The following is a 26,631-nucleotide window of genomic DNA, read 5'->3' on the forward strand; positions in this document are numbered from 1 at the left end:
GTTACTTTATTAGTTTGTTGTCACTGACCTTCTACACTTAACCTACAGAGCTTCAGCACGTTGCATTAACCTACTAAACTTTAGGCTACAGACATCAAGCCAGAAATGCAATGTAGCGGCTGCATGTTCAGACCACGCGTTACAGAATAGTACTCGATCAGCAAAGTCCCAGTGTGGATCAGAATTGTAGTGATCACCGTGAAAATGTAGCAGCAACCGGCGGGCTAATCATAGGCAGACCCGTGAAAGTCAAGATTACTCATGTGTTCTCGCCTGCAGCCGCCAGGGAATCTTAGCGCGTGATTACAACTGCATAATAACAGTTGGGCTGAAACTTTCCTTTTATTTTTGTCAACTTCATCTGTGAGTAATTTGAAATAATAAACGGATTGCTCCTATGACTCAGTGACGCCGCGGTTATGTCTTTGCTGAAAGTTCTGGTGATAGCCCGTTACAAACTGGAGCCCCGCTTTTATTATATTTGAAGGACGTGATTCCAATAAAGTAGAACCGAGTAAATAAAGATGCATTTAGACGCTTTTGCAGTTTACCGAATACATATGGTGACCTTATTGCAGTTCTGGTGACGCAGCCCTCCGTGGAGGAGGGGCTTATGTCCAACTGTGCCATTCGATTGGCCCATCCCGCCTGTCGTGCTGCGGAGGTATCTCTAATCATATTCAGCGTGTTTGCACAAGAAATGTCAGCCTGAACTGGATATCTTCTGCCTTCGCCAAATTACCCCACAACAATGTCATGCTCAGACAGCCCGTCTGCAAACTCCTTTTTAGTAGATTCTCTCATCAGCGTGGGCCGTGGCGGGGAAGGAACCTATTACCCCAACAGCAGCGTGTACCTGCCGCCAGCCTCTGAGCTCCCTTACGGCACCCAGAACTGTGGACTTTTCCCATCTCTGAGCAAACGCAGCGAGAACAACTCTCAGAGTATGGTTTTGACTTCTCATCCTTATATGAGCGGGATGGAGGTCTGGTCAGATCCCCCAAGGTCCTGCCGCATGGAGCAACCTGCAGCCCAGCAAGTAGCAGCCTGTTCCTTCCCCCAGAATATCAAAGAAGAGAATGCATATTGTTTATATGATTCTGAGAAATGTCCCAAAAGCGCAACAGCAACAGATCTCTCCACCTTCCCAAGGCTAACATCAGATTCGTGCTCCAATAGTGACACGACTACTAGCGGCGGGGTTCCTGTCCCTGGCTATTTCCGTCTGTCCCAAGCCTATCCGACATCCAAACAGACACTTTATAACAACACGGGGCAGGTTGGGGCCTCTCCATTCGTACCCCAGTCCCAGATCCGTTTTGGAACACCCCCTTCTTCAGCTTCGACCCCGACTGAGTTGGGGAGGAAAGGAAGTGAGGGGACTTCCCCCGGTCATTTAACCTGCGGTTCGGAAAGAGAAGAGACAGAAGCTCCGGCTTCTTCAGCGAACGAAGAGTCATCTCCAGTCCCATCAGAAATCAGTAAAAACTCTCCTGAGAAAGAAACAAAAGGTAGGTAAATAAGAGGCGGGGGGTGGTGGTGGTTGGGGGGGGGGGGGGGGATTCATGCAGCCAGCATTCAAACACGGGTAGACGTGGCAGGTACAGCCAACAAGCGTAACAAAGGGGTTTTTATTCTGACCTTGTGAACTTTTTATTTTTGGGCGTGAGCTATGCTGTAAAAATTAATGCCTACTATAGTTTATAGCACGGGCCCACGCTCCGGAGTCAATTGTAGCCACATTCTAAACTTGTCAGATAAGTTACAAACCACGGAACCTTTCTGCAGTTATTTAAGTGGACCGCATAGAAGGGACATATTTGCACACAGGGTCCAAAGTAAACACAGCACAGCCAATAAATAATACTCAAAGGAACCCAGTGATGTTTTATGTTCTACCGCTCTTTTCGAGGAAAACATGAAAAATGGAGAAAAGTTTTCATAGTATGGAAGACTGACACTAACATCTTTCACTGTACGATGTGTTACAGCCTCCCCAGTGCAGAGTTAGTATCCGCTTAGATTTTTTTTAAAAATCACATGTGAACATACAAATATGTGGTAGTCGTTAGTTAGTTTCTACATTGTCTGAAATCAGGTGGGAAGCTAGATGGAGGCATATCGCCCCAGAAAGACTGGGATTCTGTGGACAATTTTAGTTTTGACTTTAACGAACTTCCGAAGAAACCATTTTCTAAAGTTGTTTCAAATAACGTGAACCAAAAGGCTCTTAAAAAGGTCTGAGCCCATTCTGGCGATGAAGAAAACACTCCAGTCTGTTTTGTTTGAATTGTGCACGTCAACGAAAAACTTTGCTTCAATTTCTCAGGCTAAAGCAACAGATAGAGACAGGTTTCAGCAGGACGAGAAAGCGGGCTGAAAACATGAGTTCGGAATGATACTACAGGGGAAGACACGCCTACTCGTGGGAATCAAAATATTGAATTTGACCGATAATTGCAGTAAAACAAATCCAGCAATGCATAACTAATTATTAAGCCAGCATCCAGCTAGGTTATAAAAGGAGAATGAAAGAGATTCCTGCAGAGTAAAAATGAAACCAGACAATGTCAACTCCAAGTATATAACAGGCTCAGCAATCATTAAAAAAAAATTAACAGCATCAAAATATCGTTTCCAAACTAATTTGTCTTCCGTTTCAATTCAGCTGAAACTCACTTTCACACCACGGAGCACTGCATTTGCAAACATGTTTGAGCCCTAAAGAAATTAAAAATGTCATGTTTTGAGTTCCATGTGGATGTGTACATAACGTGCTGACAAATAGAGAAGATGTATAATATTAACTACAATGCAGTGGCATGAAATCCAGACATAACATCCCCGATTGGAAGATGTAGCATTTTAAATATTTCATAACACATCCGAATATATTTCGATTCAGTGAAGGGTACAATATAGCCATCACGTGTAGTTTTTTATTTAAAATTATATTACCAAACATGATAAACATTCTTCTCTCTCTCTCTCCATCTTCTATCTCGTCTGTCTCTATTTATCCTTCTATTTGCTTTCTCATTCTCTTCCCCTCTCATTCTCCCCCCTTTACTCACTAGGAGAGGTGAAAGCTGAGAACGGGGCGAACTGGCTGACTGCAAAGAGTGGCAGAAAAAAACGTTGCCCTTACACCAAACATCAGACCCTGGAGCTGGAGAAAGAGTTTCTCTTCAACATGTACCTGACTCGAGAGCGTCGCCTAGAGATTAGCCGCGGTGTCCACCTGACTGACAGACAGGTCAAAATCTGGTTTCAAAATCGCAGGATGAAACTCAAGAAAATGAATCGTGAGAATAGGATTCGGGAGCTTACAGCTAACTTCAGCTTTTCATGATGACCACAAAAACTGTTTTACGGATTTTAACGGGACATCGGCAAGCTGTGCTATTGTTACTAAAAGACTAAAAACTTTTCAACTTACCTCTGACTTCTCAGCCGTGTGCTGGTTGTAGATATTTACGATTTATGTGTTTTGTTTATATTTGTGGCGGGAGTCTGTTTCTGTAACTATAATAATAAGTGTTGCCATTGATAAGCAAGGCGTGCACAGAAGTTATCGCCTTGTATGATGATTTTTCCAAAAAAAACTGTGGGGGGGGGGGGAGGGGGGACTTGACAACAATCTTTTAATTGTGCTAATTACCAATTATCAGCTAAGTAAATCAAACTTTGTAATGTCTAAATACAGATGACCCACGCTGTTAAAATAATTCCCAAATAAGTAACTATCGTATACTGACATGTTAATAGAAGTTAAATGTGAATATGCTGTAAAATGTGTTGTTGCATAAATATATCATATACCATGATCAGAGGCATCAGAACACATGTAAATGTGAAATATTGTTGTAAAGGCGGAAGAGTAGAATGTACCACCTTTTATTCACTGCCGTCCATTCACTTTTAGAAGGAAAAGGTTTTTAAAAAACCAAATAGAATTGATTCATTTGGGTTTGCAAAGATGAAATACTCTGAATGAGGACTCAAATTCTACTCAATCCTATTGCTGCTGCACTGTGTACCTATACAACATTTGTGTTTTCTTCAAAGATGAATAAAACGTATTTGGTCGGAGTCCTTTGAGATAGGTATATGTATATTGTTTTGACTTCATTTTGTGTTCGATTTCTTTTTTCTTACCTTATCTGTTGAGGACGCTTTCAGGGGGAATGCTGGGCTTAAAGATTGGCAATTACCGTTGCAATCTATTTAAATATTACCTAGACGGTCGTAATTTGTCTGGGCTATATAGCAATGGTGCTGTAACGTTTGTCGGCTTTTGTTGAGTTTTATGACTTGCTAGTATATCTGGGTTGTTGCTGTCTTGGACGAGTGGTTTCAGTTGAGCGAACAGCCACGAAGACAGAGGAAGCAGAGCACGGCTCGGATGTAGGAAATTGATTTTCTTTGAACACAATACACTTCAGATCCTTTAATCGGTTAAAATCAGATGAGTGTGAGGAATCGAAAAAAGCAGCAGATAAGACCTTTGGAGACATTTACGATGGAGGTAAGGTCTGTAAGAGGAACGAACGTTTAGGCCTATTCTTTTACATTTGAAACTGATAGGTAAGGGACTCTTTTTAACAATCTCGCATTTGGTATATTTTGAAATGCCAATACTGCTTCTCGCAAATAACAGTTGAAGTTGCTATTTCGTCTTTTGCTCGTGCGGGGGAGAAGAGAAGACGAAAATCTATCTCTGTAGTCTATGTCATCTGACTAGCTCTTTTCTTCAGGCAAACCTTGAACTCGTGATTATTGCAGTGCAGACAAGTTGCTATGGCGTATCATCACTGGAGTGAATGACATGCATTCAGATCGCGTGAAATCCTGCACAGAGATAATAAAGAACTCACCATATTTAGTGGGGAGCTAACAATTATTCTCGTGCTGAATTTGCAACTAAATCTATTCATTTGAATACAATTCCGGCCAGGATCGCGAAAAAGATGGAATTACTTGGGGGATTATTAGAAGGACCCACAATATTGCACGATGAAGGATTGCCTATGATATTTGGTAAATTGCATGCGAAGTTGTGGCGAGAATAATCGTAACGTGACTTTTTTCTATTTGAGTAAGCTTGTTGAATGTGCATTTAGGTCATCCCTATGTGTGTACAGTGATAGGAAACTAAAGAGCAGAGATAGAACTGATGTGTGATTTAGGTAGTTTCATGTTGTTGGGGCTCAAGTCTATCTCTACAACACGAAACTGCCTGAATTACTGCAGTTATCGTCTTCGCCAGTGAGTTCTGTCGCTGGTTTGGAAAGAAGCCGCAGTTACTCAATAACCACCAATAAGTAAAATGTTTTGGTTTCGCATTGCCAACAGAAAGTGTCATGTTTTGTGACAGGGATAGCAATGTTTTATAAAAAGAAATAACCATTGTTTTTTGGACAAGTCTTTTTTTTCCAATTAATACAACTGTGTAAATTATATTTTGAAGAGCAGCGTGCCTTCTATATTTTGCAAGCAAACTCTGGGCCATGCTTCGTTAACGTTGTTGTCAATTGGTTTTTTAAAAAATGTAATGTTTCTCATTAGATTTGCTCTTTTTTTCTCGAAGAACGATCAAGTTCACGTTTAAATTAAATATGATCAATTTTAAATTTCCTTGCAGTATATATGTGATGCTGAATTATTATTGGAAAACATTGATGTAGATCGGCACAATTCTACTGAAAATAACTGCAATTTCATCTGCACGGCGGCGCAATCCATGCTTTGCCGAATGTCTTTGTTAGTGATAAATATTTCAGCATTATGCTAACATCATCTACATGGAACATGTATCTTGGTGCATTTAGTCCAAAACCGATATTATAATTCCCGATGAAAAATCGAAAATAAAAAGGGAAGGCGTCAAGTGAGTTAGGGTACGCGTTTTAAACCTATGCATTCTCCCATGTGCAAGACAAAGAAATTACTTGAAAGCACAAGGCCTCGGTTATGATCATTACATGGCGCCTGGGCGCGTAGATTTGTGTTGTTCTTCGGAACAGCGACCTCGGCGGAATGTAGTGGAAGCGCTGCTCGGTCGGCGGCTCCGGCCTCTGCAGGAAACTAGACTAAACACAGAAAGCAGACTTCTCCCATTATATTGGTTGTTTAGAGGAGACAAACAGAAGCTTTAATCTAAGCGAAGCAAGTAAACAAACACATCGCACTTTATACTGTTGCTCGAGTTATTCGTGTTGCGCGGCCGATTGGAATTACACCATTTTAAATCTCAGAATCCAAGTGATTGTACAACATATGCATTGCAACAGGATACATGTTGTGCCAGCTTTCGAATGCAGCATTAAATTAATTTCGCATCACATATAGATGTTATACCATGGCGGATTTAACGCAACGGATTAACTGACAGAATAAAAAAAATAAGAAATACATTCCAATGCAATTTTCCATAGCGTCATGTAACCGCTTATTTTTAATGAAGTGACCAACAAACAACTGATTCGAATGAAACGTCTGAAATTTCATTCACAATATCAAGTCACATCATTCCCTACATTGGGTCTTTCAACTTGCGTCGTGTTGTAGAAGAGGATGCGAGAATTTAAAAAGATTTAACTTCATGTTTTTCTTCAGTGCAATGCAAAATAATATCCTCTGAAAAATATGCGCTCTTGTGCACCCGAGACGTGATACTACCCCGATGTGATAGTACCACCTGAAACTTCTCCCCGGCCTGGTTTAAAGATTCTCAAAGCTAAAGCACAGTCAAGTTTGTGCTATTCAAAGCATCACTTCTCGGTAACAGCCAGGCCCTCAGCCTTTTAGATACATAACATTGCTCTCATTCGCAGGGTATAGATTATACGATACATTTTGGCAAGAAATCGGAAATATTTCTTTAATTATTACATGTTTGAGCAATTGCGAATTGCATTTTATTTGTGCACCAAAATTTAAAGAATAATCTTTTTCAATTCAAATATACGTCCAATATGTGGGGTGCATTTCGTTTTCACAAATCTAATGATCGATTTTTAAAAAATACTTCAAAATCATTCTGCTTACACCCCCAATCTTTTCCTTTGTTTCCTCGTTGTTCGCAAACTTCTTGCCGAGGTCTATATGATTTATAGATTTAAAATAAAACAAAAGCGGCAGAAAAATTGCACGTTTCTTCCCTAACGTGAAATTACAGTTTGGCTTTTAAATGCCGCTGCGTGCGGTCCATTTGCACAGTTTTAAATGGACGATTTAATTTCGACCTGATGCAGAGGACATTAGAAGTGCTTCAATCTTCCGGAAACATGCAGCACCCAGCATAATGTTTGGTATCTGAGATTTGCCTTCAGCAATGACTTTCCTGAAACTGCCTTTGAGTATAGCCACACGACCGGCTCGGCCAGTTTTGAAAGTTTCTCGTGCAGATGTCTCCAGGATTTTGGTTAGTCTTAGTTTATGTTTTGTATATATTTTGGAATCCTTTGCCGAATTAGACGGTGCACGGCAACTACATTCGAAAATGATGAAAACACTTTGAACACGTTGTCGTCACTACAGACTGCATGCCCACAAATTCGCTTTGCAACTTCACACAGATGTTATCTGAACGGAAATAAAGGCGTCAGCCTATATTCCAAACAATACAATGTGAATTGCAAAAAAAAAATCACTTAATGAATGTCGTTTCTACCTTGAACCTTTTAATGGTCCGGTTTATTAATATTTTAAAACTTTTATTTGTGGCATATTTTACCCGGTCTTTCTGACTACAAGGTGCATTCAATGAATATCCCACATGGCTAGATAATTCCGGAAAGTCTAAAACAAACTTTGGCAGTGAATGTGAGTACCATATTTTGAAGGCGTTTTTAACTGCTGGGTCAGTTACAGGAGTTAAGAAAACATTTGATATTTGGACGTTACAAACTTCATTCCCAAGGTAAAATGACCGACTCAAAACAACACACACACACAAAAATAGTATCGCTATATTCCACTGGTAGAGTGAAAATAGGATAAATTCCGCTACCCCAAAATAGAATAGATGAATTATTGCATTTCTGTCTATTGCCGAATAACCTGTGCCGACTTTGTGTGATGATACTAATTTAATTTGAGACCTTTGGTGAATTGTATCCACGCACGGAAAATATATTGTTTTCCTCTGTTTAGTTCTGAAATACCTTAGTCCGAAAGCTGCAATTTGCAAGTAGCATGCGAGCTTCATGTGCTGAATGCCCAAACAAAAGTCAAAACTGAAAATCTAAACCGGACAACTCACTAACTCGCAGATATATCTTTGCTGAAAACAGTGATCCAATTGAGGGTGAGAATTCACGGTGCCAATTGTAACCAATTCGACTATATCATATGAAATCATACATTTCGTACAAAACTATAAATCTTTAGGTATCCAGCAAGTCGCGACACATTACAGGGTTGTGGGTGAATTCTTTCAGGCGCTTAAATGGTGGGTTGTTTTTATATTTTTTCTGAGCATAAATGAAGCTAATTTTCAATTACAGGAACCGCTCAATTCCAGGCCATCTGCACAGGAAACACAAAAACGTTTTCTTTCTGAGGCTCAACACTGGACTTGAATGCTTCTCGAATTTGTTCTAGACCTCAGCACTCCGCCTGTGTCGCTGTAATACTCCGCTGACCAGATACTCAATGCTGGCTCAGAGGCGATAGACTGAATCTTCCCTTCCCCATCAGGAATGCACAGAAATCTAAAGAGAGATTGGGGTAAAGAGAAACCCAAACCTCAGGAAAGGGTAGTTTGTATTTCAGTTAGCTGTGCAGGTTTTCAACTGGGGGCTTATACAGCCAGCGGACGATGGGTGGGGGTGGACGCAAGCGATTCACGGCGACGACTGCACTTTGGTTTAATGTGGGATCTGATAATTGTCTTTGTTTAATGGATATTTCTATGTTATCTGATCCGCGCAACAGCTCAGGTAGTTGACGATCATTTTGGAGATAGGCCCTTTTATTTAACCCTGTTGCTAGCATCGTGATGCGCCGAAGGTTTTTTTTTTAAATTAAGCTCGGTTGAAGCAGGAATAAACAAGGTACTTGCACATGTAGGTTGTAAAATAGCAACAAAGAAATATAAAATAGGCCATCAAACAACAAGCCTCATTTGAAATCCTGCGTTCCCCATGTCGCAAATGACTGCTTTGTAATCGTTTAGAAAACTGGGCATGTTGCATTTGATTAGAACGACGATTGTCAATCCCCCTTCAGATTCTGAATTGCTGCTTGCATCAAATATACTTCAGAAAGAGGAGCCCATTGAAACGCCACCCAATGTATAACACTCTCATGGAGCTCCGAGAAATCTCTGGACTGGCATTGCATAAACAACCGCACTGACGCCTAGATCTTACACCAAATGAAACATTTCTGACTAAAATTGCATTGATAAATTATGCTAACCGAAAAATGGCATAAAAATAAATCATTGAGTATTTTATGGATTGTTTCAGCATTTAAAAAAAAAAATTATATAAAAAGATTTTGGAAATGCATTTACTTCAAAACTGTATCGTGATAAACCATGATGTTGGCCTTCTAACCTGCATCCTATCTGTTAATTTTATCATAACTAAGTTAAATCACCCATCGCTCCACATATTTATACCCAGTGTGCGTGTGTGAAAGAGGCCTACTAAGTTTTAAGGCACAGTAATTGGTTGCACATATAATGTTTAATAGGCCGATAACACTGTAATAAGGATGCCTTCTAACTCCATTGAAATATGACTCTTATGTTTTACATCTGTTTATAAATCTAACTGTTTGCTTTTATTTGCTATTGAAAGGAATGTATCTTAGCCATCTAACAGATTGGGTTTCCGAATACCGACGCTGCAAAGCTTTTCCATGAACTCTCCACAGAATGCGCCGGCGAGTGGCCGAAATAAGAAAAAATGTCCACGAATCCGAAGAGAAGGACAGTAGAATGGTCCGATTTCCCAAGAAATGTATTTTGTCCCCATATCCATCAGCTTCAGTAGCGCGGCGTTGAATGCGGAAGTTGTAGTTTGTTATGGTTTATTGGCCTTTTTAGAATGACTCGAGTTTGCTAACGTGTCGTTTTATTGCTGAAACTGTTATAAACCGGAGATTGCCACCGTGTGTTTTATGGGCGCCTCGTTTCTTAAAATGAAAGATCTTTAGCAGCTGCAGGTACACCGGGCCACTTTCAGAGGTACACTTTCAAAGTTCGTTAACGATTTTTATTTGTTAAGAATGCGTTTTAATCTAACTAATCATGAATAATAAATACCTGTCCAATCTTTTTCTCCGTTGTTTTTTCCCCCTGCAGTTTATAGTTTCACTCTTTCCATAATCTTTTATGTGAAGGTTAACGATCATAAGGTGTTCGTTAAAAAAAAAACGAGCATCTGATGGGAAGATTGATTATGATATAAAATAGTCCCCTAAAAAAAAGAACTGCAACGGAATACTTTTTTCACATCTCAGCTGGCAACAAAGAAATCAACTTCCATATATAGAGGTGATTATATCCCTTTGCATAAAAAAAACATACGGAGTTGCTATATAAAATTATCTCTATAAAAGATTGACCCCTTTACAAGCTGCGGATTGATTTATATTTTATTGTTGTTTTGTGAATCACGTGAGTAACTTGTCCAATGGCGTGGAAGTGCGCCTGCCCCATATTAGCAGACTGTACTTGTCGCGGCGGTAAGTTGTTACATTGAAATCTGCTCTTTCATATTTTCAGAGGCGCTTGCTGTGTCATTGGCGAGAATGTCGACATCAGGAACTATCAGCAATTATTATGTCGACTCCCTCATAATGCACGAGAACGATGACCTGCTGTCGTCCAGATATGCCTCGGGTCCACTGACTCAGTCTTCCAGGCAGGCAGCCCTTGCTGAGCACCCAGACTTCACCCCATGCAACTTCCAGTCCAAAGCCACAGTGTTCAGCACCTCCTGGAGCCCGGTTCATGCTCAGACCTCTGCCAATATGCCCACTGTTTATCACCCATACATGCACCAGGCTCCCATTGCCGCCGCACCCGATGGTAGATACATGCGCTCCTGGCTAGATCCCATGCCGGGAACCTTGTCTTTCACCGGGTTACCTTCCAGTAGACACTACGGCATCAAACCCGAGCCTGTGGCTGCCCGCAGGAGTGACTGCACCACGTTTGAAACACACACGCTAGCCCTCTCAGAATATACTTGTGGAACTTCTCCTGGAGACAAACGTGTGAGTGAGGTGTCCTTTTCTGAAAATAATGGAGAGGTTGAATCAAACGCAGATAAGCTACACATGGATCCAAGTAAGTGTGGAAACCCCGCGTTTTTGTATTACTTTTCGATAGAAGGACGATAAATTCAAACTATTTTATATTCCTACCATTGTCTGCATTACATAGCGACATACAAATGCCGAGATCGGTTTCCAGTTTTGCATTTTAATAAAAATTACATAGCCAAAGCATAGTTTTTGAGATATGTGGTTATGGTTTTGTGCTGTACATTTTGGACCTTGTTACGAATTCCAATTGGGTATATGCTGAACTAATTTCCATTCATTATAGAAGAGAAAGAGGAGAAATCGTGTGACTACTGACCCTGCAATCCAACTGTATCTGTTGCCAATAAATGTGATGGCGATAAGTCTAGTGGATAAACAAATAGTGCACACAATATGCAATACAGACAGACCACATATTGCATTGGATTATTTATGTCCGATTTACAGATCGTCACAATATTTTTTTTCTAACTTATTTCTACTGCTCTACTGATAGAGTCTGTTCATTGGGCAAGACGATTGATGTAAGAGTGGAAACACACATAAAAGTGTAGCAACCAGCCTCATTAACCCAGTGCTGCCTCGTCCTCTGTTATCTGTAACGGTGTTTGGATTCTCAGAATGTTACCACATTTTATCCATCCTGGAAGGGAGAAAAGATATTAAATGTGTTTCTTTCACATTTCCAGATAACCCTTCCGCCAATTGGCTGCATGCAAGATCGACGAGAAAAAAACGCTGCCCTTACACCAAACACCAGACCCTGGAGCTGGAGAAGGAATTCCTGTTTAACATGTACCTCACAAGAGACCGCAGATATGAGGTTGCCAGGGTCCTCAACCTCACCGAACGGCAAGTTAAAATCTGGTTTCAGAACAGAAGGATGAAGATGAAAAAAATCAACAAGGAACGACCTAAAGATGACCGGTGACAGGAATCAGAATGTGAAAGAGAGAAAAAAAAGACTAATTCACAATTACAATCGAAATAGGTCCTACTTCCGAAAGACTATATGTACATTTTGTCATGCCATTAGCACAAATTATTCCTTTGCCAGTTCTGGACTACATATGGTGGGTAAAACGACTGATACACTTGTTAGTTGGGAACCAAAGAGGGAGACATTTACGGCAAGGTTAAGTATGTGGCTACGGAATCTACCTTACTTCACATGGAAACTACCTTTTCTTAATCTACCGCAATTCAGTGTGGACAGTAATTCAGTAATACTGTACTAGTTTAATATTTACTTGTTTTACACGCAGCAAACGAGGCTGCTTATATACTTGAATCCTTGTGTCTATTGTGGTGAATATCTCTGTGAATGGGCCTTTGTGCTTGGGCGGTGTCCCAGTAAAGATCGTGTAAACAAACAAAAGAAAAATCTCAATTTAACTCAGGATGTTTAATATAAAGATAACAGGCTGTGTAGTGCATATGAAATGTTATTTTCGTGGTGAACTTGGAACATATATTGTATTATTTTCACTGTGAATGAACCTGTAGAAACTCCAGGCTTTATGCTGTCCTTTGTGAGACTGAGTAACGGCCTTGCCCGGAGTGCATGACGATTGTGTTGTTCTTCAGAAATTATATGAAACTGATTTGCATAGAATGCTAATATAAGTTGTATTTCAAAGAGCAGCGCTGAGCATAATGCTACACGATACTCTTGTCTGTTGTGAAAAAAGCACGAATAAAGTTCTCAGACACTTTGTATTTATCGGTGTTGTGGTGCAGAGAAAAGTGTAAAATTTGGTTTAAAACTACCTATATGTATAACTAGTAACTACCTATGTTTTGTGTGTAAATGTCACCCTTAAAATTGTTTTGACGCATTTATGCGATGGAATAAATAAACAAACAATATTGTCAATAAATGTAATGTGTACAAGGAAAAACCTGGGTGCAATAGCAAGAACATATGCCACTAATGTGTTTTAAATGGGGGTTACCTTTAGACCTGTAGAGCTAACACATTTACACTTGTGTACACGTTTGAAATGATTACCTCGTGTCATATTGACCAAACCATACTGTTTGTAATGAAATGTCATTTTATTTGTTGTCTAATAAAATATATGTTTGACTACATATAAAATATGCTCTCTGTCTCTGAATCTCACTGGGTGGATCTCCACCATTACCACCCCCGCAGGATTTTCTAAACAACTCATGTCGAGCGGAAATATATTCAATATACAAACATCTCCCTTTATAGATAGTTAGCATTTTAAATAATGTTCTCGAATTAACTTTCAGGCGAACAACAGTGAGTCAATGAAATGAAGATTGTCACATTCATGTTACTAATCATATGTCTTTACACACATTAAGCAGAATGTCGCCAATATCAACCCTGACTAATTTGCAACATTTTAACGATCTGCTCAACATCCACTTTTTGATTTTACCCCAAGTTCTGACATTGAAGATGTAACTCAAAGTTTGGGTTTTCCTTAATAAACACGGCAACGAATGTTATCACCACAGCTGACAAGACATTACTTAACAGGGGGAACTAAAATTAGAATGAGATTGGGGTTTCGGATAAAGGGAAGAAAATAGAAAGTGCGTTCTGACAACTTTGGCTTGGAAGCGGATCTGATGACAAAGATCCTGAATACGTTTGAGCTTAACGCCCAGTTATCACCAATTAACCCGAGAGCGTGCAAAGGAAAACTGTGAATTAACAACTTTTATCTGTCGCCTGGCCATGCGCCAAGGCCGCTGGTTATTTATATGATTTGCTGTGTGCTACTTATCCAAGTGATGCAGCACTTCTGCTGAAAGTGGAAATGAATAATATTGAGTTCTTGTCCGTGTGAAAGCTCCAAAATTGCTGGGATTTCATCGAATTATAAAGAGGTAAATAATTCGAAACATTCGCCAGGGCACAGCTCCCTCCCGCCATTTCTTTAACTAGTCAACAACACAAAGGGATCTGGTCCTTAGGAAGTAAGGTATATGAGTATAAGGCGTGTTCCCGCTTTAAAAAAAAGTTGTGTACGGTTTGACTGTTTGTGCAACTTCCTTTCCAACTGTAAACTCCCTAGTAACTTTTTTAAGGTCCCCGAGGACAGTTTGGATAGATTTAGTGGGATTCAAATGATTTGAAAACTGGACAGGGAGGCCCGCGTAGTTAGAAGTCTTGGCAGTGGCTGTCGTTAGTAAAATCCAGAGTGGTGTACCGCAATAAAAGAAAATGACTGCTGGAAGCGTTTATGGGGTGTAAAACGCTGGAGGTTAAGGGGCGAAGTGCATAAATACGACACTGACGATCTTTATTTAGAGCATTCTTCAGTATCTGGCTGCAAACACTCGCATAGGATTACAATCATTCTTTTTTTATGATTATGTTATGAAACAGTTGCTGAATCGAACTTCTATTTTTAATTTTTTAGTGTTCAGTCTGAAGGGTTATAATGTTGTGACGCCCTCTGTTGTTGCAGATGGAACTTCAAAGGCTAAACAGGGAGACTTGCAATAAAATGAAGGGTCTGGCAAGTCGTCTGGAATTCGGGTTTTAATTAGTTTACAACTGTCCAGCTACAATCAGTATTTTTCCAGAGAAGGCGATCCATTTGTTTTGTCTGGCTGCCCAGACAAAGGGGTCTGCGGAAATAACGACCTTTATTAGTCTCGTCCTCAACGTGGGCCCCTCAAATATCTCTTTACTAATTTATTGCGTCTAGTGGAAAGAAAACGGATCTTTGGTCATTTTGAAATGTGGTTTCACGCGATGTGCAATTACGCTGGATAGTTATTATAAAAAATAATTGTCAAAATAGATATTAGTTTCTTGACAGTTAAAAAAAGGCATTCTGTGCGTTCTCTCAGCAATTTCTTGGTTGCAGTTTTCTTTTATGGTCAGGAGATGGCAGTGTTAATCCACAGAAGAATTTAAAAAGAGTGCCGCCAAGCTGCCAAAGTGTGCAATAACTGCTATAAACTGGGATTTATTTATACAGTGGGCTGTAAATAGGATGAAAACATCTACCATAAATGACACTTGTAAAAATGGACTGAGGTCGATGGAGTATATTCATTTTGAATCCATCAACTCATTTGTGGACAAATTAATTCTGCTTGACACGGGGTTTAGAAATCCATTTATACTTCAGTGTTTTCTTTTTTAATGTACAATAACAGGATTTAAATTGATTATCTCCATCTTCGTTTCCCAGTCTACAGTTGCGTGCAACAGGGGACAGGGATTAAACATTCAATATGTGAAGGAGAAGCGACGTGAGCTACTTTATGTAAATCCGTACATATAACAGCGTGTAACACATACAACTATGTACCCACAATTCATGAACACACATCCATTCATACATACATATATGCAGGCATTCATGTGCCCAATCACATACCTAAATCTACATGCACGCACCCTAAGTTTTCCCGAAATTCCCGTTGGAGATTAGTATGAATCAAATGCTAAATGTGGCATACCCTTGACGTAGAAGAAGTACGTTAAAACTGTTAATTTTTCTGTACATTTTTGACTGGACTCCATACTGATGTAGTTTATAAAATCAAATCTATTGACTGAGTAAATAGCGTTATTAATGGCATGTAACCAAATCCCCGTTTGATGAAAGTACTGAACAATAGCTTGTAGAAATTTCAGGCAATCGTTAATAACTTAGTCAAATGTTATAATGGGACCGAAGAAAGTCAGTTAGGAGGATACTTATTTATTTACTGTTAACCATGCCTACATTATCTTTTCACATTGAGTCAATCTACGGCACACTGTACACATCTTTTCAGTGGGAACATCCTATAAAATCGGCCCAATATTGGGGTTGGCCGGAATGAAAGAGTCGGTCGAATCCAAAGAATGTTGTGCTTGTTTCAATGCCGCCTGCTATGTTTAAATAAGTCACCTAAGCTTTCTCGTGCAGCGGAAAGTTAAAATCGCTCGCAGCCGTCTGTTTTTAATTGTATAATAATGTATACCTTTTGAAACGAAAATAGGTCGGGTCTTCACGTTACTAAAACGTGGCGTATTTGGTCAAAAACTCTTTGATCATTCACGCACTTGCCTTCATGTGAATGATACCGATACATTTGGTGATATATGGTACAAAACAATGATGCTCGGACTCATCAGTCTTCTTAACCAAACTTCGGTGCAATGTGCACAATTTTATTTCAAATGTAGCTCTGCATATAAGAAATCTGTATATGTCTTGCCACAGTACAGAACCAAACCAGAATTTAGCTAGAGCCGGAACAAGCTTCTATTTCCTTTGATAAACTGCAAGGAAGCAATGGGGGAACCTTCACAGCCAGATAATAGATTCCAAAGCATAGCAAATGACGTGTAACGAAATCGAGATATATGTATTTGAAAATATGCTGACATCAATGATGTAGATTATTAAGTAATGACAATTCAAATATATGCTCGGTGAGCACTGTGCTATTTTGTCGTTTGAAATGTAGGAGGCCTGGTTACAAATCAGGATTATCTATTCGTACGCAGCATAATTTTAATGGTTCACATGTGTTTGTAAGCAATTTAAAATAACAAATAACAATCTGCTGGAGATACATCGAGAAAAAAAACAATATTAGATATACAGCCGCAACCGGCAATACAGGAGGGGCTGAAATTTCATAACTTAAGCAAACAGCCATGAAAATCTAAATTTCTGGAAGCATAATATGAGGCTATGTAACGTGCTTGGCTTTCTATCTGTTTGGCTGTAATCAGTCAATCAATCATTCTATCTATCTATCTATCTATCTATCTGTCTATCTATCTATATATGTATATATCTACTGTCTGTATATATCATTTGAGGGTTTTTTGTAATTGCACATTGACCAAATTAATATTCGTGCTGTGCATGATCTGCTATGCAGCCGTGGACGAGCAGACATAATTTGAAACTGCTCGATTTATAAATACATCATATTTACTGTCCAGCCATCTGATTCAGTTATATTTTGTTTCAAAGGTGTACATTGATATTTGAAGGTCCAACCATAACAATTTACTATTTCATGAGAAAATATGTGTCCGGTTACTTTGTTTCTGTACGTTCGCCATCTCGAGCTGGTAATGCAATGATTCGGCCACACATTCCTGGATCCCTGGTGCTAAAAGTAAATGAGCATTTGGGATTGCTGCTAAATAAACCTCGTGCGTTTGTGTAGGTGCTCTGTTGGCAAAGACTTACTTAATGTGACAATGAAGACACGAGGAATTGAAATGTTCACTGAATGGTCAGGATATGTATTTTATTTATAAACATGTGTAACAGTCGCATTGCTCCCTGCTAACTGCGGGTTTCAGGCCATGAGAAATGGCGAAATGAAGAGCAAAATAAAAGTGGGGAAAAAAACAATTTCCCCAGTCAAATGTCAAATTATTGGGGAATTAAATTTTACACGTCCAGCCGTATATCTGCGTTCTTATCAAACATTTGACTTAAGGTAGCAGCTACCCTTTGTTATTATTGAAATAGAAAGATAGGAATGAAACGCTGACGTTACTGGCAATCCGTTCAATGATATTGTATTTTCATCTAATCTTCACATCCTTCGGTTTTGGATGGATCTTCTATTTCTTGCGCTCGAAAAGCAGTCCATAGCGGGTACCCATTTGCAGCGAGACAGCTTGAGACCTGGAAAACATGTTTTTGAAAAAAGAAAGTTCACATCTATTTGTTAGATATGTATGCACTGGTTACCTCTGCTGGACACAGCCACACGCTGTTGATTACCATGATTTCAACTTTATTTAAACTCTCAACATTATAAAGCCGGCTCGGTCTGGCAATATCTCTGACACCTCGGTTTTTCGGATGCATCTTGAAGTTGGAAAAGTTCAGAATACAGCTCAAGCGCTTCCAGGAGCATCCACATTCGCGTATGATTTCGTTTTTAGGAATGTGCGGAAAACATGGATATTACAGACAGTTTAGTAGTGTTATATCAAACAAAGCATGCTTCTTAACGAGTGAGGATGAAGATAGTGGAATAACGGCTTGATAACCACCCCTGTCGGTGTAAAGTCTGCACAAGGACTGTGACGCACCAGAGGAGACTCCAGAGATCAAAAGAAAATAACATTTCCTAATAATACAGAAAATGTTGCCGGAAGGATCTCAGGCGGAAATGCAGAAACATGTTCTGATGCAACAACCCTTCATTTTCGAAGTACCGGGTGCATTGTTTGAAAGGCAGTGTGCCTGTTGTAAACAGTGGGATTGCATTCCCCGGTTATAACCGCAAATATGCCTGTGAATGTTGCACTTAAAAGCAACCGTTCCGCTGGAAATGAACCGAAACCCTAAGTGGAGCAACAGGACAATATGCAGGCAAATTGTGGACAACAGCTTCGGAGATAAGTTCTGTGATCTAACGAGAGGACTGGGAGGGAAACTGAAAAAAAAAGTTGTAAAACAGAAGGAGGAAATGATACCGGGGTAAATCCCCTGCGGGGCTCTAATCAGATTTCCTAGCAACTCCAAAAGGTCTTCACAGAATAGTTGTTGCACTGAAACCCGTCTGAGGAAACGTGGTTGGCTCCAAAGTGAAATCGTGCATTACAAGAAATCAATATAGAAACTCGCTTGCATGTTTAAAAACAACAGGATTTGATAACAGAAGCTTCACAGCGACCCTGAGCGGTGCTGCAGACATGTATTTTGTATCTACAATCCTCACTGAAACCGCACAGGTTATTCTATAGTCGAGAGGTTAGATGTGTATTGACCATTAATTAAACAGGGCTCCAATTTCTCTTGTGTTGTACAGCAACAACTGTACAGGCAGGGGGAGGAACAATGGGAGTGCTCATTTCTTTTAAATGAAACGGCCTAAGCGTTTCTTTTCAGCGAAAATGTAGAATGGTCCTTAATATTAGTCCAATGTAGCAATTCATGAAATATGCATAATTGAGTATGAAGGAAACATGTCTCCTTTATTATGTCCATGTAAACATTTCATTACACTTCCAAATTCACCAAACATCTTATTTTCAAAAATGCTGGACACATACCTGCGTTCCTACAACCTTCACGTGCATGTGGGGCAATGTCTTGTAAAGTAACGCTGAGGAGATTCTTGACTTTTAAGGTTACACAATATATCCACATTCATAACACTGCAAAAGATTATGCATGACTTTTGCACAATATATTTTTGAAAATAGTCGGATAACATGCTATTTACCACCTGTGATGCGGAATGCTATTGGGCGGCTGGATCACATGGTCAGGTCACGTGAATAGGAATAAGTCGGACCGAAGGAAAATGGGTGTTTGGTGTAAATCGGGGGTGTAATGCTGCCATATATCACGCTATCTCATAAAACCGACACTGAAGAGCCTTGGCCAACAAATCACCAGACAAAATTATGAGTTCGTCGTATTATGTGAATGCTCTTTTTCCCAAATATACGGCGGGGACATCCGTTTTCCAGAATGCGAGTGGCTTTACTGAAGCAACTTCTTGCGCTTTTGCAACCAACTCACAAAGATCCAGCTATGGAGCGGGTGGCAGCGCCTTCCCAGCCCCGATGGCCGGGCTCTACAATGTTAATAGTGCAATCTATCACGGTCCTTCCATGTACAACACAGGTTACAATCTAAATTCAGATTCCTACAACCTGCGCTGCTCTGCCTTAGACCAGAACATTCCAGTTCTTTGCAGCGATCTCAGCAAACAGGGCTGCGAAAAATTGGATCAGACAAACGTGCACCCTCAAGCAGAGAGCAATTTCCGGATTTACCCCTGGATGAGGAATGCAGGTATGGGACATAAATGTAACATAGCTACGAGAAACGTGCGAATGACCAGTTAAAATGAGCGCCACTACATCCTGAAGGTAGTTAAGAGTTTTAATGATATCTGAGGAACAGTTCCTCGAATGCATGTGCTATTGTATGCAGATAGCAATCATAAAACTTTTATTGCACAATTAATCAGTACAATCCTCGTAAAAGCACTCGACTTCCGCTCCTTTATAGTTAACAGCAACTCACATATTGCTTGTTTACTCACTTTTATCAACATCAAATAAGAACTATGTTTTAACTGGGACGCGAGAAAACGGTAAAATCTTGAGTAAATGCAAAATGATATGTTCCACTTTGAAAGTAGGTTTACAGATTAGGCAAGTCCCGTGGAATTAGAGATGGATTTTGCCCCTCATGAAAGATCTTTAGGTCCTTGTAAAGCTCCCCCTCTCCCCTCCCCGTAGATGTAAGTTCGTATTTAAAACGCACCACTTTAGTGCGATGATATACGAGTTCTGACCATCAGAGTGAACCTGTCCGGTTCGATTGTTGGCGTTAGAATCTGACACATTTTTTTTTTTGGGGGGGGGGGGGGGGGGGGCGTGAGGAAGGGGGGGGGGGGTTGCATGCAGGATTAAGGTTTTAGTTACCTGTCATTTCTGTGTCTGAAATGTTAACACTGGTGTTCTCTATCTTGGGTGAAATAACAATTGGGGTGCCCGCTTGGCTGGAAGTAAAGAGTTTAGGGCACATAGTGACTTCCACTGAAACTTGGGATACATCCTTAATTTTTCAATGCTTTGCCAGAAGATCCCACATTGTGCATTGGGCTCCTTAAACCGGACAATTTGCGTCTGAATATTTTGTTCAACCACAGATCTTTTCTTGAGTTATGAAAGAGTAGAGATCGACGGAGAGTTAGAAAGGTCATTAAGTGACAGGATTGCTTGATTTTGTCTTATTCAGTCTTATGTTAAAAACAACCGGTTTAATGATTGTTTTTTTCTCTCTCTCTTTCTCAGGTCCAGATAGAAAGAGAGGGCGCCAGACCTACACCCGTTACCAAACATTGGAACTGGAGAAAGAATTTCACTTTAACCGCTATCTGACACGCAGGCGACGGATCGAAATAGCTCACGCCCTCTGCCTGACCGAGAGGCAGATCAAAATCTGGTTCCAGAACCGACGGATGAAATGGAAAAAGGAAACCAAAGCTGGGAGCTCGAGCACCACAACGGAGGAAAAGCAGGAATGAGCCTCCCAAATGAATGCTGAACTGTGCGAATAAAGTTGCTCTTTCGCCGATAATCATGACATTCGACTAGCAAACCACAATAGTGGACTCTGGAAATGCTGTGCATTAGCACTCATAATACTACCTATATGTTTTAATAACCTCTTTCGAAATCATGTCTTCAGAATGTAAAGTTCGCTGGTTTGCGTTTCAATCACAATACATAGAATTCAGGATGTTTATTGGTAATGGGTAGAAATGTGGGGCTTGAGTTCAGAATCCGTGCTTAATAAAGGCGAGGCGGAAACACTTACAGCATTGGTCCCGCAGATGTAATAGGAAACACAATAAAATCTGAGATGCCTGTTTTCTCAAGTTTAATTGACAATCTCACTGCACAATAATAAGATGAAAGGGGGCATTCGAAACCTTTGTCCTCTGTCATTAAAATTAAGGGGATTAGATTCGGAATCTGGATTCTCCAGTGGTAACATCCAGCGGAACAATGTTAGCCGATAAACCAGATTGTAACTATCCTGCTAATCTATGTAACGTAAAATTCCACCATGTTCTCAAATATATCTGATGCACTGAGTAATTTCTCAAACTTATTTTACCTCCTGCTATAATGTCTCCTTCATACGTTTCACACTATTCCTGCTCACTATTCGCAAGTAAAAATGTGATACCAGGTCCTCCATTCAAGTCCAATGTATTTGAGCCATTCTAACCGATGTAGCAAGAACTGACGGGAGACTCACTTGTCCAGTAAAATAGTTTATTTCTGTTCAATTCTTGGTTTTAGCATTTCCTACATTCTTTCTTAATGACCAGTAACAGAATGAAGAAGATTTCTCGTTTCATATAGCAATGGAATGTAACTACCTAAACCACAATTGTGGACACCTTGCACGTCTATGAAAACTACCTAAATGTTTTAATTTAACATTCGTTTCTAGACACATTGTGTTGTTATGGGAGTCTTGACTTTTCGCACTTCTTCAAACAGTACCCATAATATGAGAGTAAAAATGTGAAATATATTCTGGTGTATGTTTTTTTTTAATGAGGTGCGTGTATAGCCACTTTATAACAGAAAATAATGATAACTACCTAGATACCGGTTTACATTTGACGCGAATGGACTCGTTCCATACTGTGCTTAAATACTATATTGTAAAAAAAACACACAAAAATCGTAATGGAAGGGGGAAATTGCATTATTTCCCTTCGATCAATGGAATTTAAATATATACTTGCTAAAGATTTCAAAGAAACCATGTATTATTGAATGATGTAATTGTGTTTTTTTAAGTATGTTGTATCAATTGTCTTCTTCATGTGTACTGTTTAAATTATAAAATAAAGAATATCCAATAACCAAACGTAATAATAGAAAATCCGAACTGCATCGTCGACTTGATATATTGCAGTTCCATATTCGGTGTGGTATCTGTCAAGCGAAAGTTTTGCATTGTAATCTGTGTATGTGTGGTAAATAAAAACCGTTGTTAAAGGTTCAAGGTGCAATCTATTTAAAATACATATATTCGTTCCAGCCATGTATACTTTGAATGGAGTCTCTGTAAACAAACACAAATAAGAAACATTAAACGGTGCTTGGAAAACAAGAATCTCGCTTGCTTGCTTCAACGGGTACCACCAAATGAGTGGCTGTAGGTTTTGTTATGAATACAGAAGTAACATAATTAATAAAAGCAATTAAGATATATACTATTTCAACAATAACACGCAATCATTTAGCACCGCATTCTATCCAGCGCCTCCTAATCTGATTTCAATAAACAAATTGATCCATCTTTTTTCTATACGAAATGGACAATTTCCATACTGATTAAAACCGAATGTGGGAACGCCGATGCCGAAACTGCACACATTTTATTATCATTAGGCAGAATATTTTAATAAAAATAAGACAATATTCAAAAGCAATACATTGGAATTGGTACGGAGACGGGCAAAACTTCCCAGTAAACAATCTGGTTCGGACGCCTGATCCGTCTCAATTCCATTTGATGCCAGTCTGAGAAAAATGGGGAAGATGAGCACACTGGGAGCACAGTCTAGTGCGGTATTTGCTCTAATAAAAAGCATCGATTTGAAATGAGAGAGAAACGAACCGGGTCGCTCTGCCTCGCAGAGCTTTGAACGAATTTTCGAGTAAGCGCACATCTCCCACACCCTGGGAGCAGTGCGGCGCTAGAATTTGCAGTTAGATCACACAAGATGGACGAATCCATGGCCATTTTTGTAACTGTGGCATATCGAAAAAAAACGAGTTAAACTCGAACAAATATCGATAGAACTATTACGGTTATACTTAAAACAGAATTAATCCGTTGCAATAAAAGCCTGGGTGCAGAAACAGGACTTATTTCTGTTTTTTAAAAAAAATCACATTATAACCGGGTGTTATTATCATGATAACGTGACTTCAGGAAGGGGGAAATTATTTTTTAAACCGTGGAAAAAATCTTTAATAATTTCACAATTTTAACTTGTCTCTTTGTTAAAAATGGCGTCTAAGGCCTGCCTCCTAATAGTCATGGGGAAATGTCATAAATCCCTTGTTGTTTTATGAAAATTTACAACTTTGCAATAGAACTTTACGAGTTGTTCGGTTTTTCCATTGGCCACTGAAAGTCATGTGGAGTGTAACCGTGAACATGAACTTTTTATAATTTCCCTTGCGACTATAGAGCTGCATTCTTTTGCTAAGCGCGTGTTGGTTCGGATGTGAGAGCTTGCGGGCTTTCTCCATCGCATATTTTGTTCTTTTTCACCTCCTCCCAGCGTAGTGATTATTACCCATGGAGCTTCAATGCATCCAAGCTTTCAGCACAGGTCTCATGGCCGGTAGCTACGAATTCCTCCACGTAAGGTGGAGCATTGGATTAAAAAGAGCCGGCTCGGATCCGCTGGGTTGTTTCCTGCAAGTCGTCACCAAACGCCGCTGGCGGAATGCGAGAGCCATTGGCCGGGGGTGTAGCTGAACGGACAGCTGTCAAACTAGCACGGGCTCTGCAAACACTGACAGGGGCGCTCAGCAAATACCATGCCCGGTCTGTGCAGAGCCCGGGACTGTCAGGCCGAAGGATAGACTCGGCAACAAGGTAAGGCCCACTCGTTATTCTCAGCAGTCCAGATCTGCAAAAAAAATATATTTTTTTAAATGCCTTTAAAAAAAGTTATTGGAAATGTCGCTCTTTTAAAGATCTTTAATTTGTCAAAGTTGAAGGATATGATGCAAAAAGTGTCGATCACCTTCGGAATGTGCTGCATCAAATACAGCATTAGCTGAGCATTTATTGAAAGTATTCTGACCGTTTTCGGGCAGTTTTTAATGTATTGGTGTTTTTGAAATAGACTTGCTTTCAAAAGAGGGTGAATAATGCTTTTGACGTCGTGCGTTCTGTTTGATTGCACCGGCAGCCGCGTTATTCGTTCCAAGTATTTTGCAGAAGGAACACAATCACACGAAGTGAAAGACAACCCTTGATTGTCTTTTTAAATGTCATACATGTCAGGGAATCCTGAGCCTGCGACTCGTATTAATACAGGTTTTTGCAGATTCAAGACCGCCCCCCACACACACATACACACTTATTTCAGTTGCGAATAAATAACCTGCCGATTCCAGCGAGGGCGACGACCCGTCTTTCACTGAAAAAGTGGCTAATTTCTCTTGCATCGCCCTTCTTGCGTGGCGAAAATTTCGTATCGGACGCGATGTATTTTAACAACATTTTAATTATTTTCTTCGAAAATTAATCTGATAGCAAACCCATGCACGTCGTGCATTGAAGCTAATCTGCTGGCGTTTATCTAGGTGTCGTTCCCTCCTCCCTAATTATTTGTGGTTTATTTCTGTACTGATGTTGCTCAAGTAATGAGAAATGATCAAAGACGCCGTATCTCGGGTGTGAGCATGTAAATGTGTCTGTTGTTGTTTTTACTTAACGGGTAGCTTGGCTCTCTGACACTGAGACACTTAGCCCAGTCTGCCTGCGAATGTGTGTGTTCGCGTGGATATTGATGTTTGCTCTCCTTTCTGAACTCGTTGCTGCCACCGTGTGTTTGGAGTGTGGGCAAACTTGGGTTGCTGCTGCAGAGCGTCTCTCCTGGTCATGTGTTGCTGATGAAATGGTTGACTTGCATTCTTAAATTAACCGTTCTATGCGTTGCTCTGTGGACTTGCCCAATAGTCAACAATTTGCTAACATAATACGAGGATGCACTGAATTCGATTACAGTGGCATTTGCATCGCTTTTACATGAAAGTCATTGTTCAGATGTAAAATGTCTGTAACTCTGAGCTTTGCGCTTAGGAACGAATGATTATCCCCCCCCCCCCCCCCCCCCCCCACCCCCCCGTACGCTTGGTGTATCACTAAGGCCACTTGAGTAGAATTTTAGTATGGCTGCAATACATGCCAGAGAATAGTTACTTGGTCCTCGTCAATCGTTATTTAATAGTTAATATTCATGGAAAAAAAGTTAAAGCTGAGATATGCGTGTTTGTGATTAGAAATAGTCAGTTTATGGTTGGCGACACTGGCAGATAAATTCTAAATCCGTTCGCTGTGAATCTACGAAGTGTCCTTGATGTCATGCTGTAATAATGACCTATATTCATGATGGCAAACAGAGTTTTCATAGATGTTGTTTTCTGAGGTGACTAGGGGCTTTTCACAGTAACTTCATTAGGGTGTTAATGTAAGACTACTTGTGACAATAATAAAGGTTATTATTATGTAAGAGCGAAATAAACGTGAGTTCAAATTTAACAAAGAGTTTGAATTAACCCTGAAGTTTAAAATATATAGCAACACAGATGCCGTCAACTAATCGAGGGTTTAATGGATAGGCCCGTTTAGTGGTGTTAAAATATTGCAGACTTACTTTATCTCTGAAAATACTACTAGGATAATCACGAGATTGCAAATAATATTGATAATTTAAACACTTCAAGCGTTGCGGTTCGGGAAGGTATTATAGCGACTGCAAAGCAATGGGAAGATTTGTGTTGTTTCCTTGCAATGGTTGCAGTTTCAAAAGCGGCAGTTTGTTAACGAGATATGAGCACAGCAATAAGTAATATAAAGAGGCGGGTGGGTTGCCAACTTGAAACAAGGCCGCGCAATCCACAATTTGAAAGAGGAAGTGCTGTTTCATGGCAGAAGTATGAGGTAAGTGGATTAGGTGCGCGTTTAAATGATGCTCATTTGTAAAATCTTTCATCCCCAGTCAAATACACGAATAACTGCAAAACTAGGCCCCAGTTTTAATTTCTATGCCAAGAGAAGTTACATCTGCTGTTACTAATTA

At 39.9% G+C, this 26,631-nt stretch overlaps 4 protein-coding genes and 1 long non-coding RNA gene across 6 annotated transcripts in view; 4 read left to right on the top strand and 1 right to left on the bottom strand.

Annotated features, from left to right (window-relative positions):
• The first annotated feature begins 751 nt into the window (after positions 1-751).
• hoxa10b (homeobox A10b) lies at positions 752-4,092 on the top strand. The gene is made up of 2 exons (XM_072509415.1): positions 752-1,511; positions 3,078-4,092. The coding sequence occupies exons 1-2, from the start codon at positions 752-754 to the stop codon at positions 3,350-3,352; spliced, it is 1,035 nt and encodes a 344-aa protein (XP_072365516.1). The 3' UTR covers positions 3,353-4,092.
• Positions 4,093-4,626: 534 nt separating this feature from the next.
• Positions 4,627-13,387, top strand: LOC140425286 (homeobox protein Hox-A9). Of its 2 annotated transcripts, XM_072509422.1 has the most exons (3): positions 5,770-10,510; positions 10,742-11,308; positions 11,976-13,387. In XM_072509422.1, exons 2-3 carry the CDS (start codon positions 10,768-10,770, stop codon positions 12,215-12,217), a joined length of 783 nt encoding a protein of 260 aa, XP_072365523.1. In that variant the 5' UTR covers positions 5,770-10,510; positions 10,742-10,767; the 3' UTR covers positions 12,218-13,387. The 2 variants fall into 2 exon arrangements, with proteins under 2 accessions (XP_072365522.1, XP_072365523.1); XM_072509421.1 differs by having other exon boundaries at positions 4,627-11,308.
• Positions 13,388-17,518: 4,131 nt separating this feature from the next.
• On the bottom strand, positions 17,519-19,476 carry LOC140425290 (uncharacterized). The gene is made up of 2 exons (XR_011947809.1): positions 19,310-19,476; positions 17,519-17,930 (listed from the first exon to the last, which is right to left on the bottom strand). It is a non-coding gene; the product is annotated as an uncharacterized lncRNA (long non-coding RNA).
• Positions 19,477-19,522: 46 nt separating this feature from the next.
• LOC140425288 (homeobox protein Hox-A7) lies at positions 19,523-22,805 on the top strand. Its single transcript, XM_072509424.1, has 2 exons — positions 19,523-20,060; positions 21,071-22,805. The coding sequence occupies exons 1-2, from the start codon at positions 19,667-19,669 to the stop codon at positions 21,301-21,303; spliced, it is 627 nt and encodes a 208-aa protein (XP_072365525.1). The 5' UTR covers positions 19,523-19,666; the 3' UTR covers positions 21,304-22,805.
• Positions 22,806-24,029: 1,224 nt separating this feature from the next.
• LOC140425276 (homeobox protein Hox-A3) overlaps positions 24,030-26,631 on the top strand; it is a 44,892-nt gene continuing 42,290 nt past the window's right edge. The window contains exon 1 of the mRNA XM_072509409.1: positions 24,030-24,416. The gene's annotated coding sequence lies outside the window, so the exon portion shown is untranslated. The remainder of the gene's footprint in view (positions 24,417-26,631) is intronic.

This window comes from Scyliorhinus torazame, chromosome 6, assembly GCF_047496885.1.
Source record: "Scyliorhinus torazame isolate Kashiwa2021f chromosome 6, sScyTor2.1, whole genome shotgun sequence".
Taxonomy (NCBI): domain Eukaryota; kingdom Metazoa; phylum Chordata; class Chondrichthyes; order Carcharhiniformes; family Scyliorhinidae; genus Scyliorhinus; species Scyliorhinus torazame.

Coding starts and splice junctions, on each gene's coding strand:
- hoxa10b (XM_072509415.1), top strand. CDS start 752: ATGTCATGCTCAGACAGCCCGTCTGCAAACTCCTTTTTAGTAGATTCT. Junction 1,512..3,077: donor TCCTGAGAAAGAAACAAAAG/GTAGGTAAATAA, acceptor TTTACTCACTAG/GAGAGGTGAAAGCTGAGAAC.
- LOC140425288 (XM_072509424.1), top strand. CDS start 19,667: ATGAGTTCGTCGTATTATGTGAATGCTCTTTTTCCCAAATATACGGCG. Junction 20,061..21,070: donor CCCCTGGATGAGGAATGCAG/GTATGGGACATA, acceptor TCTCTTTCTCAG/GTCCAGATAGAAAGAGAGGG.
- LOC140425286 (XM_072509421.1), top strand. CDS start 10,768: ATGTCGACATCAGGAACTATCAGCAATTATTATGTCGACTCCCTCATA. Junction 11,309..11,975: donor TAAGCTACACATGGATCCAA/GTAAGTGTGGAA, acceptor TCACATTTCCAG/ATAACCCTTCCGCCAATTGG.